This window comes from Rhea pennata, chromosome 3 (assembly GCF_028389875.1).
Source record: "Rhea pennata isolate bPtePen1 chromosome 3, bPtePen1.pri, whole genome shotgun sequence".
Classification (NCBI taxonomy): domain Eukaryota; kingdom Metazoa; phylum Chordata; class Aves; order Rheiformes; family Rheidae; genus Rhea; species Rhea pennata.
Window position 1 is genome coordinate 89,005,047 of NC_084665.1, and position 17,263 is coordinate 89,022,309.

Genomic DNA, 17,263 nt, shown 5'->3' on the forward strand with positions numbered 1-17,263 from the left:
TATTGGATGTAGCGATTATTTTCAATTTGATTTAATTTTAAAGTAATAATGGGGGAAAAAAGAATAATGAACTGTAATATGAATATATGGTTCCTTGCAATGTTCCCAGTAAAGCAGGAAGCTGAGAGATGTGAACGAAGGATTTCACAGGTGGAAATGCATAGCGGTAGGCTACAAGGAACAGCATACCAGCAGGATTGGCTTGCATGCATCATTTACCCATCTTTTGTAGAACGTCATTGAGATGCATTGCATTTTATCTGGTCCCTGGCAGTGGTCCCAGTCAAGCAGGTGTGCCATTTATCATGGTGCCGATTAAAAAGATTGTACTGCTCAAGTTAATTAGAAATGTTAACATGTGTAGTAAATTAAACAGGAAGATGGGCTTTTTAAAAGATTAACTGTGTATATCTGCATATAGAAATTCATGAAACTAGAAATCATATATCAACTGTATTTTTAGTATCAAAAATATTATTTTTGCTTAGAAGTCGAGTACCTGCTTCCTAGACATTCTACTGTCTTTTCAAAACTTCCAGATTATCGAATAGGTTTACATTCTGTTGTTCACAGATACTGTCTCGTTAAATTCTCAAGAAGAAGTGTATAGGAAGAAGCTCAGAGAAATTTTCTTTTTTTCTTGCCCTCAAAAAAATGCTGATCCTTTCCAGCAAAAAATTTTGTTCTAGAGTATTGTCACTGAAATACTTGTTGACCTACTGAGACGGAAAGTGGAATAACTAGAAGCACAACGAAGTTTGGTGATCTGTTGAGACTTATGCTATTTTCTAATATCTTTTTATCCTCAATATCTAATGGACGCTTGACAGAAAATATCTTACTAAGATTACTGGGTGCCTCCGAAAAGAGGAGAATGAGTTCATGACTCGACAAATCTGAAACTGGAAGTCAGTGTGATATGAGGAAGTCCCTTGCATTTTGTAATTATGGGAGAGTAGTGCTGTTATTGTTATTTTATAGCAAAATGATGAATTAGTGTGTGCGAGTATCTGCAAATTTTAGATAATATATCAGGTTATATATTATATTATTATTTTAAAATATTTGATCAGAAAGCTTTTTGATTTATTAAATGCTAAACTACACTGTTCTGAGTCATGCAGCATATAGGAAGGTAGAAATGTTAATCTTCAACTCCTTTCATGCTTTTAAAAGTAATCCTTTACTGAGGGTGGAATTTACTTCAGTTTAAGTTGGTGGGTCTTTCAGTTAAATTAGACCGTACAGCAGGAATGGTATAAAATTTACCCATGTCTAAACCATGGTCTAGGTCAAAGTATTGCTTTCAAAACTGAGCGTGATTTATTGAATCCTGTATTTGCTGTGTCGTATGACCGTATGTTAATTTATCTTTTAAAGTTTTTCAAACATTACCAAATGCACTTAAAACTTTAGGATAAATTCTTGATTTCTACACTAAAACATAAATTGAAATTAGTGAAGAGACATCCCAGTAATTACACTTTTTTTTTTTTATTGCTTATCAAAATATTGATCCTCACTAATTGTTTGCTTTTCCTTCGGCACATCATAGTTGCACAAGGAAGTATATCATCAGTTCCTACAACTGTTGACTAGCTGGTTTCATTAGTTTGTTTAATCAGATGTTTTTCCAAAGTAAAAACAACTTGATATTCGCTTTCACGGAAATCAGTCTTTTAAAATGTAAAACATAGTATTTGAGATCCGAATTAACGCAGATGGTTGTTCAGCAGTAGTGTGGCAGTGTTACTGGGATACGTCCCAGTTAAGGAGTCTGCCAAACGGGAATTTTGAATGATGCCCATAAAAATTTTTCAATACATATTTTCAAGCGAAAATAAGCACTACTTGTGTTTTAAAGAGGTGAGTTTGTTTTCTGGTTTGCCCCCAAATGACTGTGGTGTCCCATCTCAGAAGAGCTTTTTCATCAGCCACGCCGTTTCTCCCTTCTAGTGCCTGGATTGGATTTTGATTTTTTTTTTTTTCTTTTGGGCTGCAGATTTTCTTGAAGTGCTGCTGTAGTGGGTAGCCTTCCGGAGACTTGTTTGAGCCTCAAGTGCTCTTTGTAAAAACTGCTGGTGTGTTGAGGCTTTCTGTGTTGCCCTTTCCCAAGCTCTAACGTTATATCTTACCTGAAATTGTTTGCTAGAGAGCAATTACAGTAGCAGTGCTTCAAAGTGGAATTTTATGAGCGCAGTATTTCTCTATTGAAAAAAAAAAAAAGTATTTTCTTTTTGTTCTACAGCTTCTTGAAGGAAATTTTGCTAGAGAAGTTAGCCATGAAGTGGATGGACTGATCTTTCAGCCTACAGGAGTAAGTAGTATAAAAACTGATCTTTTTTTTTCCCCCCATGTTTATTTTTCAAATGAGATTTTCACTCCTCCTGCCCTCCTATTCCCCCCTACCCATTTATCTATGTCCTGGTCTTTGTTTTTGTCAGGATTACTTTTCAGAGTTGATTCTTATTTTTCTGATTTCTTAAACTGTTTAAATTCAACCACTTGCAATATAGGATGTGGTGGGTATGTGACTTTGGTTTGATCCAAGGTAATATTTTCCAGGAATCAACTCTTTTTTTTTTTTTTTTTAATTTTTATTTTTTATTATTTTTTTCCCCACATGAGCAATATGATGTGGTAGTAAATCAGGAAGGCCTTTTTGTGATTGCCTGAGTTCCATGAACTTTCAACCACTGGTCTGAGCTCTCAGGTTATCATCTTCCTCCAGGATGTTTCACACACTAAAACTGTTAATAAAATCTATGTGATAACCTACTATTTTAGTGAAAGTAAAGCGTGATATGTCTTTGAAACCTGCTTACCAAAGTAAACATATGTGACTGGCATGGGATGGGGGAAATCACCAAAGAAGAATTGCAGGCAGACTTCTTAGCAACCACCAAAGAGTATAAATAGGGGGTTCTCAAGCAGCAAGAGTGGCTTTATAAAAGTAAAGCAGTAGCATGGCCTCCTCCAACCTACTAAAGCTACCGCTGGCTCTGATCTAACAAATACAGTTTATGTAGTTATACAGTATTACTGAAACATCATCCATGTTGACGTTTTTTCTTACCTTTTAAGGCAAGGAATCATTGTTTAAATTGGACCAAGTTTTCTACCTTGACAGCTGCTCGTTGAAAGCATTTGTGTTTTAGTTTAACACATTTTTTTCTGGTCTACTTTCTGTATTGTAGATCTTAGTAAGGGTGATGACACTGCCATCTGGAAATAAGGTTAACCTTGTTCTTCATTGCTACTTCTGCATCAGCTAACCACAAAATAATTGATCAGTTCGTCCTTTTGTTTCTTTAACAAAACTTTTTTTTTTAATATATAGCTATTCAAAACAAAACTACAAGGGTGAAGAAAATTCCTATTTTCATAGGAAATCCTAGTATTGTCACACAATATTGTTAAAATCTAAGGTGACTGTAAAGGTTTCTCAGCATCGCTTTTCTGAATATAAGAGGTTATGTTATTCAGATTTACTAAAGTTAAATTTGAAATTACCTTTTCTACTTGAAATGAAATTACTTAAATGTCTCTCTAATCTTATTGTTGCTGGAAATTAATATGTGATATGTTTTGTGTTTGTAGATCTTGTGTTCACTGATCCAGCATAACCCAATAAAAACTATCTCTTGTTGTATAAATATTTATTTAAATTTTTTCTCTTTAAAATATGGATTGCATTTGTTTAGTCCAGTTTATTGTTTAAGTTTCAGTATTATTTCTGCATTTATCGAATGTAAGTTCATACCTGTGGTTAAACTGATACTTCCTTAGATGAAGCGATATGCAGTTTTCGCAATGGTTTTTGGAGTTGAGGAAAATATAAATAAAATATTTAGTGAAAAGAAATGATTATAGACTTATTAATTGGGAAATATTAATCCTGTTTAACTGAAAAATGTAAGGGAATATAGCTGACACTGCTTTTTATTTTATGCATTACTGAGAGCATAGAGTAATTGGCAACATACAGGGGCAACAGAATATAACAACACATTAATGATCCTTTCAGAATACTAACCGAAATAATTTTTCTTTTCACATTATAGCTGCAGTCCAGTCTGTGATGTTATTAGGTGCTTTTCACAGAGAAAGATGCTTATAGCTGGATGAGGTAGACGCCTGAATTTTGGACATGGTGCGACCTAGAAACTTTGATAAACCTAGTTTGTCTCAAGTGAAAAGACGGTAGGCCAGATTGCAAAATATCTGTGGCATATCCAGAAGAAAACAAATTTCAGCAACCATTTTTATTGACATGTTTGATCTTGTAGAAGAAGAGAGATGATGCTGACATTTAGAGAAGCAGGAAATTTAAGGAATTTCTTTTGGGAGCTCGTAAAGTCTCATGTGCGTTTTGAGAAGGAAGGAGGCAGATGTGGATAGGAATTTGAGGCAGGTAGCAAAGAGGGATGAAGTGGCGGCAGAGAAGGTTGACTGGATGTAACCATTTACAGACAAGAAAATTTGAGGTGTGTGGGGGAAACAGCTTTTGTAAATTTAGTAGTTAAAGCAGAAGGAATAAGTTAACAAATTATTTAATATAATGAAAATTGAGCTTAGTTCAGTCTGTTTGGTGAAGGTGTTTTTAGTATATTCAAATCCTGATCTGTGAATTTAGATACAGACATCCAGACCTGAGTGTCTGAATATAATCCCCACTAACTGTAGGCAACAATGGTACTGGAAGTTAAGAAGGGTGGAGAAAGAAGAAATTACTTAGAAGTTTGGTTCAAGTATGTCTTATAATGAAAATGAAAGTACCTGAAATGATTTGTGAATAGGAATGGTGCTTGCAGTCGAAGCCCCTGAGAGGTCTTTTTTTCTCACTTTTCTTTCTGATACTGAGATCTTCAGCATAATAGTGTCTGTGAGTTAGTTCAGTTTAGAGAAATCCAAATATTTTGATGAAAAGAGATCTGTGAAAAGTCTTATACCAAATTTAGTGTTTCAGCTAGGTATAATAGGGTCTATTTTCTTCTATTAGTCTTACCATCTCCTTTTAAACTCATATTATGAATTATAAGCTCCTTGTACTGAAACATAAAGTGTTTTGCACTGCAACTGGTGATGGTAGACACAATGTTGAGGAGTAAGAGGATTGTATTCTGCAGGTTAGTTTATTTTGCAAGGCCATGTTAACTGTGCATTATTGTTCCCAACTAATTCACCAGTTATCTGAATTATTATTTATTTGGGGTGTTTCCCAGGACATGCAAGTACTTTAATTTCAGAAAAGGTCAGTGACTAAGGCCTCCCTTCTTCCTCCTCTTTCAGAGACTAAATGCTTTCACAGATCATGAGAAATGTGTGGTTAGTGGAAGTGATGGAGATTTTTGCCTAGTTTATGATCTGAGAATGTTTTATAGGTGATTTGATGTGATGTGTGCTTCATAGTGCCCCCTGCACATCCCCTGTCATACCTACCATCCTCTAACAAACTCCATGGTGAGAGACAAATATAAGACAATGTTTTCTTACTATTGTTTCTCTTCTTTCCTTTCTACTCTTTTCCTTTCCTCTGTTTCCTTTTCATGCTTCCTCTCTGTCCAATAGCCTATTTCCCACCTTCCTTTTGGTTTCTCTTTTTATGTCTTTTCTCCCTAACGCTTCTTTTCCCTTCATCATTTTCTGTCCATTTAAGATGCTACTGATAAAACTCCCATACTACTGAGTCAGCTCCATTCCATCTGATCAGCTTTCTGATCCCTCTGCATGTAACAGGTTGGCAGAGCAGGGACCGAAGCTAAGTGCTAATTAGGAGGAGTGAAACAGGCCAGCAGGAAACTTCACGGACAGGTATGTTGCCCTGTGATTATGACCAGACCCTAAGTGAATTTGCCCAGTAGATTGCAGGTAAAAGCCTAATGCATTGTTCACAGATTCTGAATGCTCATATAAGATTGGAAACTTTCAACCATTTTTTTTTAAAGGTTACTTCCAAATAGTGAACAACTTTGTATGTTTGTTTTAACTCTTGCAGTTTGCCAACCTGTGTGTTTTTAATTGAAATCTCAAAAATGGCCTCTTATCTGTGGATGGCAGAATCAGTTCGCTGACCTGTACCCACTCATCAGTGAAATTACTTTTGCTATCTGCCTTGTAAATCATACATTCACTAGATATCTGCCTGAGGCTATCTAGTTTTTATGCTAGCAGTCTCTTTGTAACTGATTTTCTTGCTGGCTAAAACTATTATTTTGTCTTGCTTGGAAAAAGGATGAAAGAATTATTTTATTCCTTGAACAATTTAAAAGCAGGTTAGCTGGCTATCACTTAGGAAGGCCTAAGGACAGTTTTTGAGCATCCATGTAAAGCTTGTATCAGGATTTATTCTTTTCTTTGTCATCTTTTTTGCCTCCTGAGTTCTGTGATGGTTTTGTTTTGACTCGGGCTGATTTCTACTTGATACTCTGTGCTGTTATTTTGGATGAGGAGTAAAAATGTGTTGTGTGAGTTTAAGATTTTTGGGGGAAAGGAAGAAGGACAGTTGTTGAGTTCCACTCCTCTAAGAAAAATATTATTTTAAAGAATGACTGAATTATTTAACTCCTAACTCTCAATATCGAGCACTAACAAAAAGCTTAGCCTTTAAACTGAAAGGAGAATAATAAACAGATTTTTTTTACTGACTAATATGGCATGAGACTTTAATAGCTCTTCCTTCCTTTCCCTTGGCAGACTTAGTGGTGGTCTGAAATGCTTGATTGCCTGTTAATTATTTGAACTATTCCCATTGTGTATTAGGCTGTACTATCATTTTTCATCATTGTAAATGTTCACCCAAAATCACTAAAGTTACCTCAACTTTCTATTACTGAAACTGAATGCAATATCTCTGAAAGGTACTACTGAGCGCAGTGTCTCCAAAAGGTCATGTTTTGTTTCATGAAACAGTGCCAGTTTCTCCTAAATAACCCTATATACTTGGTATGCCTTTCCTAGCAGAGAATACCTTTTGTGGCCTCTGCTGTGAATTTTAAAACATAAACCAAGTCAGTTATTGGCAAACGTTTGAAACTTAGACACCACGTTTGCTAGTGATGAGGCAGCACTTACTGTTAAGTATTTCTATTGCAGTAGATGTAGTCTCAGTACAAAAGCTGATGAATAAAGTCTCAGGAGCTATCATGTACTTAACAAATTTTTGCTTTTAACGATCATGTACATAATGTTTTTGCTTTTTTACAACTTTCTGGATTTAGTTTTCCAATTTTGTTGTGGTTCCTTAGTGTAGATAGCCTAGATTTTGTAGACTTAGCAGAAGAGAATCTGAGGATAAGAATTTTCATCAGCCTTTGTATTGACTCCTACTACCTAAACCTTTTATGATTCCTTAGAGTATCTCATTGCTAAAAGCGATTTGCTCTGTAAGAGGAACATTCCTGACTGAATCTCTTACCAGTCGAAGTGGTTGCTGTTGTCATGTCAGTGTGCACTTCTTGTGCTGTGGTAGACTTTCCTTTAAAGGAGAACTTGCTGCCAGTCTCCTGAAACACCACCGAGCTTTACAACTCTTTTCTGCCTGTGAGTAGCTGTTACATTCACTTTCCATGGCAATGTTCGTAGCAGTTCCTCTTGTAAATTGCTACACATATCTCAAACATACCGTCCTATCATATGCTTTATGAACATGCTAAAATGGTCTAGCAATGCACAGTATTTCTCTGAATATTTTTCTGTGAATATACAAGTGACTTTTTCTGTGCCAAATCGAGTTTGTTTCTGCTGTCTTCAAGTGATCTGTATTAATAAACAACAGAAAAACCAACATAAACACTGAATAAGTAGAGTCCACATCTGATTAAATTTCTAGACTCCTAAACAAAAACGTTACCGTTTTCAAACATAGTAAACTTACTATTCCTACTGACATTCTAAGAACCTGAGATAATTGTCACCTCAGGAAATTAGGACATTTCTTACAAGTATAAGCTTCTAGCATCCACACTGCACAGAAAATGGCCAAGTGAGGGAAGCGAGCGACTTTTAGCTCTGCATCTAGTGAGAAAATGATGTCTCAAAAGTTTTCCTTGCTTAGCTTTCTACTATTGGTATTGTGGTTTATTTACAGGTGCAAATATATATGCTATTTGCCAAAATTATTTAGCCCGACTTCATTCTTTTGTCTGAATAGTTGTAAGTGCTGTAAGTCTGATTACCTAACGAGATAGGTTATCTCATTTCTTATGACCTATACCATCTGAAGTTCTCTGATTTATAAGGCAATGAATTGCATTTATGACGGTTATCTGAAAAGGTTCTTAAACTTCTGATGTGCAGTTGAATCATTGCTTGCCAATGGCATTAGACAGGAGCTATTTCTTAAATTTTACATTACTAGCCATCCTCAATATTGTCAGTTGACATTAAAAAGGTGGTGTCTGCGTTTGTGTCATTTGTGAGGTTTTCTGAAAAGATGCTTTTTCCTGGAGGCTGCTGTTTTAAGTGGTAGGGAAATAAAGATGTATTTTATGCTAGGACAGAATCGTTAATCATAAAGACTTTCAAATATGTTTTTTTGCATTGTTCCTGTCTCAAAGTTAGATGCCAAGGAGCTTGCTGAGTACACTTGCTGCCATGCTCCTAGCTGTGCCAGATTGCACATACTTTCTGACTAAAAGACAATGAATGAATATAAGGAATATATACTGTAAACATGATGTTCAGGTGAGAATGCTAACACAGTTTTTCGCCTTGGCAAATATATCTGCTCTTAAGAGAATAAAGTTGTATTCCACAAATTAGGTTAACTTACATGTGTGGTGGATCAACTTTGAAAACCAAATCTCTTCTGTGGATGGATAAGGAAGTCTGAGAGATGTTTTGCTTTGAATTGATGAGAGCTTTATACTAGATGATTCCATTAGTTGATTCTGCTCATCATCCTTAATATAGGCTGCCATTAAGGATGTGGTCAGCTGTCTCTGTGGCAGTGTTCCTACTCGTCCTGAGTCATACAGAATTCTTTTTTGGGACTAAGGATTTGGTAGATCAGGAATGATGACTTGGAAAACACAGTGGGAAGTATAACAGCACTATCTTTTCTTCAGATACTGGAATAGCTCTCGATAAGCAGAATGTCTCATGTATGATTCATCTGTACTCTTTTCTATCAAAGGGAAAAGATTAGGAAAATATCTGGAGGAACAACCTTGTTGAGGTTGTTTTCTCCCTGGACTTTCTCCTGTGCATGTCCAAGAGAGCCAACAGACCTCATAAGTTTCCGTGAAGATCCTTCATGAAATGTCCTCATTTTTTATTAGTCAAGGCTTTAGCAAAGTAAAAGTGACCTAGCAAAGTAAAGCAAAACGTTGTGGTTTGTGTTAAGATAAGGAAAAATGTTTAGCTAGATCTTCAGCCTGCTGTTTTAGTGTAAGCAGTAACACAGCATGTCAGGAGGATGACGTTATACACCTGAGGGTTATGAAAGCAGGGTTGCTTTCAGGGGAATATCAATAATTGCATCTATTACTCATAGTTTGAAAGGTTTACTGGGTCAATGTTCTTATAGACTGTAAATGTGAAAATGGAGGGTCAGTATCACAGATAGGTAACTGTATTATTGTTTTTATCAAAACATACTTTAGTTTTCTTGCTAGGAGGTGTTATCAGAAAAATCTGTGAACTGCTATCTGTAGTAGGTATCAACAGATTTAAAATCAGCCTGTTCACTTAGCTACCTAGCACTGTAATGTATAGAACATAGTACACTCTGCAAGGCTCAGTGGTGCCTGCTGAATTATATTCTGTTTTGACAAGGTAGGGCAAAATGCAATTTGATCTTATTTTGGCTGCTGGTAGCTTTTGTTTCAGTCGTAATTGTATTCCCTATTCCATTCATCAGAGTCATTCAAAAGCTGTCTTAGACTTTGACTTACCAAAATGGTGGACCAGCTCTATTAATGTACAGTTGGAAACACAAGTCTAGATCTTCATATGAAAGTTATAAATTGCTCTTAAGAAACTTCCACTGTCTTCCATTGATATACATCAGAATAATTTAGAGGTGACTGTATCATTCAGGATATGTGCTTCTAAGTAGAGGATTAGAAGGGCAATGCTGGACTTCATGCCGTAACTGAGGAAGTCAGAGACGTGAAACTGATGATCTGCTGCAGTAATTACTGCAGATAATCATAAAGCAAAATCTTATTTTCTCTTACCACTGATGACTGTATTCATTTAAATGACCTTCTCTTTTCCATGTCCACCAAGACAGAGGAACTCTGAAGTATCTGCTAGGTTATTACAAAAGGGAAAAACGGGTAAAAGGTTTAGCTGGAAATATCCCAGTTTTCAGAAATGTGGACATTCTGTGTACTTGGAAAAACATGATTCAAGAAACACTTAGTACACTCATGAAACAGTGTCTGAAAGTTTTGAAAAGTTTGAACTGACAGATAGTAGGTTGTTTATTTCCAAACAGTGATCACTGGAAATCCCAAGATCTCCTATCTCTATATTCATTCAACCACTGAAACAAAATATGTATTTTGTACAACATAGGGCTCTCTAGAGAGAATTATCAGCTTATGAGAGCAATTAAAATACATGTCTATGGGACTTGTCAGATTGTGGATTGATGTTGCCATTGTTAAGTGAAAATACGGCTTGTTCCATCAGTAATGAATAACTGGAACAACATAAGATTAAAAAATAATTCAAAGTGGTCTGGTTTTGGAAATGTTTCATTATTTAGTGAATGTAAATCTGTCACAGATCCGGTGGTCATAGGACGAGCTCAGAAAAGAGGAAAAATTTTTGATATGTGGTTAGCAAAATAGTAGTCTCAAGGTTGTTCCTTGTGTTTTGATATACATGGTGTAAAGCTCTACTTCTTTTTCTAAATACCTTTTAAAAGATTTCTGCTAGGTATTGTGTTATCACAAAGATGGGGAGGAAAATTAAAGTTCAGTTGGAGAACAGAATGGCAGAGGTCAGATTCTTCTAGTTTTTAAGCAGCATATTCCTATGCAGTGGTTTTAGCATCAACTGAATTAGCTTTAAAGAAAATTCAGATTTCTTTGGCTTAAAAAAAAAAAAAAGAAAGAAAAAAAAGAAAGAAAGATGCCTCTGGCTCCAAGGACAAAAATGAAAGTACAATAGACACAAGCATTATTGTTTGTATGGGTAATTTACAAAAATAACATTTTTAAGCAATGTAGATTTTTCTATTAGGCAAATAAGCATGTATGAAGTGAGTGACCTCAGATACAGTGTTTATGAAACATTTTCCAGAGCACTAATAAGGTTTGGGAGGGTGCATTTTATTTTTGAGAATCAGAAACCCTCTGTAAAATATAGAGCATAGTACTATTTCCATGTAATAAGACTGTAGAAAATATACTTTTCCCTTCTACTGGTTAAATATGAACAAAGCTGAACCTTCTCTATGTAATTTTTCAAATGAAAGTTATCAATATGTTTTTTTGCCTTTTCAAAGGCTTAGGTAATATAATCATCATGCTTGCATCGCTGTTAGCTAATTTAGTTTAAACTTTACATTTACATTAAAATATTAAAATATTTGAACCAGAAAAGAACATGAGTGTACTTTTCATAATTTGCATGCAATTCTGAACTAGAAGGTATTTTTGTGACTGTTTATTCACATTTTGAAACAAATTGATTTCTTCAGCATTAGCAGCTTTTTGTATGTATTGTATGTTTGTATCATATGCTTATGGAAGGCATAATATTTTTCATAAGTAAAATGTTATAAGAAATATGTTTTTTTTATGCATAACCAGTGCTCTCTTTTCTGTTTCTTGATCAAATGGGCATATAACACCACATGACTTATCTGACTACCTGTTAGTAGGTACAAGTGAAATATATAGTATTGGAGATCAAATCAGCAAATATATGTGCAAACATTGTTGTAGAATAGATTTGGATAGTAATTTTGTCAGAATCGTGAGCCTGCTTACAGATATTCCACAACAGGACCTAATTTGTTAAATTACTCACTGAAAATCGTTCACTCAGCTCTAGTTGCTACACATTTAGCTGGTCCATCACTGTGGAGAGGAGCTACAATGCTAGTAACCATCTTAAGCTATATTTGAGTGTTTTTGTTGCTTGGGTTGGTTGATTAAAAAAAAATACTGTATAAAGGCAGATAGAAGGGCTGCTTAACTGTATTCTGAATTGTGCCTTTTTACACTGCACTTCCTTCTGTGTGTTTGTGCAAGGCACTAAAGCAAGGCTGACAGCTGTTGCACTGAGTCGCGTGGTGTAATGGGAAATGGCTGTGATACAACTGTTCTTTATGTTGTCTTCAGTTTGTTGTTTTTCTCCAAGGTGATGTTGCTCCCGCTCACTTTGTCACGGCTAATCTGTTTGCCCTTCTACTTAGGTTCAGCTTTGGCTTTAATACTGCATACTTGTGAGCTATTAATCTTTTATTAAATCTTTACAACTGATAGATTTATGGAATGTTATAGAAAGGCTATGAAAAATGGGAATTAAGCTAATACCTTGTCTTGGAGCATGTTAGAAATTAGAGCGGTTAGCTGCCATACTAGAGATGATGTTACCATGGAGAGAGCTTCTGTTTCCATGACATTTGCTTGCATATTTTGGTAGGCCTTTGAAAGAAGTAGGGTTTTGTCCTCTGTCAGATTTGGTGGGTGTTACTCCATTAGTTCGCAAACTCTCATGGCTGACATAGATTAATTAATTAGTTAGGAATATTAATGATGACTGGCCAAAAACAGAAAAGGGAAAAAATGTTATTAAAACTTCTGGCATCTAGCAAGCAAGCTGTTTTTATAATATTTTTAATTGAATTATACTTTCTGGCTTGGTTTTAAGTAGGTAAATGTACTCTGCCTGTATATATTTTTGTTAATTAAAAAAGCAGGCAGTAAACTGGAGTTTTACTGATTTGAAGAATAAATTGTGTTTGGCTCTGCGGTTAATGGCTTTATATTATGAGGTCTGACTTCTAATGCAGTGGAATTATGGAGAATAGGTGGATTTAAAATCAAGTCATGAGGTATTTTGCTGTTAAAGAATCAATTGTTGGCTCAGAGGTAAAATTTTAAAAAGGCATTTTTTCTCAGGATGCAAGAAACACTGCTTTCGAGATGTGAAATATTTGGTAGGTATCTCCATAAAGGAGATGTTTTCCTCGCCAGCTGGTTTTCCCCGAAACATTAATTATGGCAATATAATGGCAGTCCACTGGCGGGTTTTGCATGTCTCCTGCACTGAAAATTCCTGATTGCTGTCACATACATGCTTACAGTTCTCTTCTGCAAGATTGCACATATTTTAATACAGATGAGTATGTCCTCCAGGTGCTTGAATAGGGGGCGATAGGCCGCAGTACTGATTGTCGAAAACTGTTGTGTGTCCTGTTCTCCCAGTAAAAAGGGTGTAGTGGAAGAGGGATGTGATGAATGAATCACTACTCAGTATTCTTTGGCTACTCAAAGAAGACAAAACTGCTTTTCTTTGTTTCCTACTGAACTATTGACTATTTTCCCTTTGTCTACCCCTCTTCCTTTCTAATTAGTTTTTAGTATCATTGAGGATACTCTGTAGTATTTCTTTTTTGCCTGGTTGTGAATGGCAGTCTAAAAATTGGATCCTTTGTGATATCTTTTTGGACTAAAGTATTTTGTCTTAGGTCTGCTTGCAACAGTTATGAAGAGATGTCAAGACTTGAGCTGATACCTTCTTTGAAACTTTCCCCCCCCCCTAGAAATATACCCAATTGCACAACTAGAGAACACAAATATACATACACAGCTGGGGGACCATTGTTCTTGGCAGACTTAGATATGCGCAGCCTGAGAACCTGAGAAATGTCCAGTCGAATGTAACTAAAATTTGTGTTTAGTCTTATCTTAGTATTTTGGTATTTGATAGTGTCTGGAAGTAAACGTGTAGGAAGTGGAAGATAGTGCTTCACAGAATCAAAGAATGGGTAAGGTTGGAAGGGATCTCTGGAGATCATCTAGTCCAACCTCCCTGCTCAGCAGGGTCACCAACAGCATGGTAGACAGGGTTGCACCCAGGCATGCCTTGAAGATCTCCAGAGAAGGAGACTCCACCACCTCTCTGGGCAACCTGTGCCAGTGCTCCGTCACTCTCACAGGGAAGAAATTCCCCCTCACGCTCAGGCGGAACTTCCTGTGCTTCAATTTCTGCCCATTGCCTCTAGTCCTGTCACACGGGACAACTGAAAAGAGTTTGTCCCCGTCCCCTTGACACCCTCCCTTCAGGTACTTATATACATTGATAAGATCCCCCCTCAGTCTTCTCTTCCTTGGGCTAAACAGGCCCAACTCTCGCAGCCATTCCTCATAGGGCAGATGCTCCAGCCCTCTGATCATCTTCGTAGCCCTCCACTGGACTCTCTCCAGTAGCTCCATGTCTCTGTTGTAGTGGGGAGCCCACAACTGGACACAGTACTTGAGTTGAGGCCTCCCCAGGGCTGACTAGAGGGGCAGGATCACCTCCCTCGACCTGCTGGCAACACTCTTCCTAATGTAAAAGTAATACGCTCCCTCCACTTCCATCACTGTCGTTGTTATAGGACTGTTTTAGCCAAGACAGCTTTGGTTTCTGCTAGAACTGAAATTCTAGATCTTTTTGCCAAAGGCACTACCGCTGACTTCCAATATGTTAACGATAAAGTTAGGTCTCTTTGTCCAGATTTTAGAATTGTTTTATTTAAAAAAAAAAGATTATAAAATGCTTTTGGTCTGTGAAATTCCTGTTCTCTTCTGCTGAGAGCCTATTAAAAAGCAGAAAAGATGGTTAGAAGATAGGCCATAAAACAAACAGGATGTTCTTGGTGTCAGCAGAAAGCTGTAGATCAACACGAGTCTTGAATCCTTTTTGGAATACCTATGGGATCAGAGACAGGTGGATTTGTTCACTTTGCTGTTATCTCCATACTGCTCCTCTCCTTCTCTTCTAAAGAAAAAAATATCTGAAGGATTGTATTAAAGTCAGATGCTGCTTTATGGAAGTTTATTGGCTCTGAGCTCATAATAGTATGCTTATTGTTATGTCCATGTGTTTTAGTAAAATTTACATTGGAAAAATGTTGCTGAAAGGTACTCCTTAGTGATCAACTCATTTTACATACCCCTTCTCACCCCCAAGATAAAATATCTTCCAAAAATTGTCATAGATTTGTGCTTGACCGGTGGTTACGTTTTGTTTTTTTCCTACATCATTGTCAGTTATGAAGGAGATGCTCAGTTCCTTTATGACAATAACAAAAAAAGATGCATGGGAGACTGATAAACCTCCTAAAGGGCTTATTGGACTGTGAAAAAACTTCTCATAAAGTAGCTCAAGTTTGTCTGATTTCTTCTCCCAGAATTGTTGTGTGACCATACATTGAGCATTTCAATTGATAGTTGTTGGTGAATTGACAACTCTGGGAGCAGTTCTCTTACTTAAGAAGCACAATTCAGTATTTTGAATTTCTGGGTATATAGATTTGGTTGTGAAAAAGCTGTGTTTAATCACTATTTCTGTTCTCCTGTCACTGCATGGAACTAAAAGCTATTAGAAGCTGCTAAATGTGTTTCTGTCTATTTTTGGAAATGATAATCGTCATTTATTCCCCTCCCTAATTCTCTACGTGTTCAGCCTTCTCAGAGCATAGCCACACAGTTATTTTAATGTTTAGCTATAAGGAAAGGAGAGGAACTATCTGAGAGGAGGACTGAGATTGGGAACTATCTAAAAATGTTCTACTGGTAGCACCATGAATGTTCCCTGCCAGCAGCAGGTATATTGGAAGAGGCTCTTCACCACAGTTACTCAATGCCACCATTCAAACTAGATGTTTTGGGATGAATGCTTCATTAACATTTATGCGGTCTTGCTGAATGGAAGGGATAAAGCCTCTGATGTGGCTGAAACTGTTGTTTGGTTGTGTTTTCAAATTACTTACAAGTTGTAAGCAAGATTAACCCATTTTGGATCCCCCGCTTTTAGATCATCAGAAGTGGAATGTGACAATATCTGTCCTTAAGAAGGACAGCGACTAATCTTCAGAGTAACTGAAGTTCTTTGAGTGAGGTTTTTTTTAAACAGCCTACACTTTTTTCCCCCTTTTACTTGCAGTGCTCAGGAAGTAGCTATTCTGTTCAAATTCTTGGCACTTACCCAGAGCCACTGACTTACTTGTTCCTAAATCAGAACTCCAAAGATTAACTTCCCACAAAAAATGGGCAGGACTCTCATTTTCCCCTTCAGGGTGCAGTGTTTCTTCTTGAAGAAGGAGTTTTCCCTTCTCACTTTCCAAATGGCTCTACTCAAAATGAAAGTGTTAATTGTGTTAATCTGATAGGAGAATACTTGAAAAGGAAAATAGATATTCTCAAATATTTGTTCAGCCTGCACTTTTTTTTTTTTTTTTTTTTTTTGGCTTTGCTTTACCTTTGCAAATACATCAGCTTGCTAGTTGTGAAGCAGTTGGACTGTGAGGCACATGCTGAGTTCTGCTGGTAGGATTTACTTTCTCCTTCTTGAAAGTAACTGTATCTTTTTTTTTTTTGTGAAACTGAGAATATCAAGTATAGTTCTTGCTATTTCAGTCAAGATAGATGATGAATTTAATGATGAGTATTTTATAATTTATATATTAAAATATATAGCTTAAAAAGATAGTTGTTTTTTTTTTAAAAAAAAAAAAATACCGCAGGATTCGGTATTCCAAGCAAGACTCATAAATGTTTAATTCAAGGAGATTTGTAGCCCTGTAAAATGTAATAAGCTAGCCCTTAATGACAATTTCGTGTAACATACATTTGACGACATGTAGAAAAAATCCTGCTGGCAATTCTGTGCATCATCTTTCATGCATATCAGTTCAGCTCTAGGGGCTTTTCGGCTCTGGAATTAAAGAGAGAAATTAGACTACATCTGAGACCAGCATGCTGCGGTTTCTTAGCTTGTGCTTGCACGTTTCTCCTTATGTTCAGATTAACTTAAAGGTGCAGCTCACTGCCTGCCTCTTGGTGCGAGAGCTGTTTGTTTGCTTGTTGAGATTGACACTCCTGAAGGAGTATTTTGGTGTATTTTCACATCTTTTTATTTAGGATTGGTAGGTTTCATGAATCTTCATGATCTCGAAGGTGGTTTGCTGAAATATTTTTCTTCGTATACCGAACAGATCAAAGTCAGCAAAAACAATGGTACGATGAGGCCTTAAAATTAAATATTGTAGCTGCTGTGAATGTGGTCTTTAATACCGGTAGACTACCCAACT

At 36.4% G+C, this 17,263-nt stretch overlaps 1 protein-coding gene across 3 annotated transcripts in view; it reads left to right on the forward strand.

Moving 5' to 3' along the window:
* The window catches only part of RNGTT (RNA guanylyltransferase and 5'-phosphatase), a 196,693-nt gene that overhangs the window by 100,406 nt on the left and 79,024 nt on the right, over nucleotides 1-17,263 (forward strand). For all 3 annotated transcript variants that reach the window (XR_009958007.1, XM_062572774.1, XM_062572773.1), the window contains exon 12: nucleotides 2,249-2,317. Coding sequence is in view for 2 of the 3 variants with exons in the window: in XM_062572774.1 (XP_062428758.1) it covers nucleotides 2,249-2,317 (69 nt within the window). In the remaining variant the exon portion in view is untranslated. The remainder of the gene's footprint in view (nucleotides 1-2,248; nucleotides 2,318-17,263) is intronic.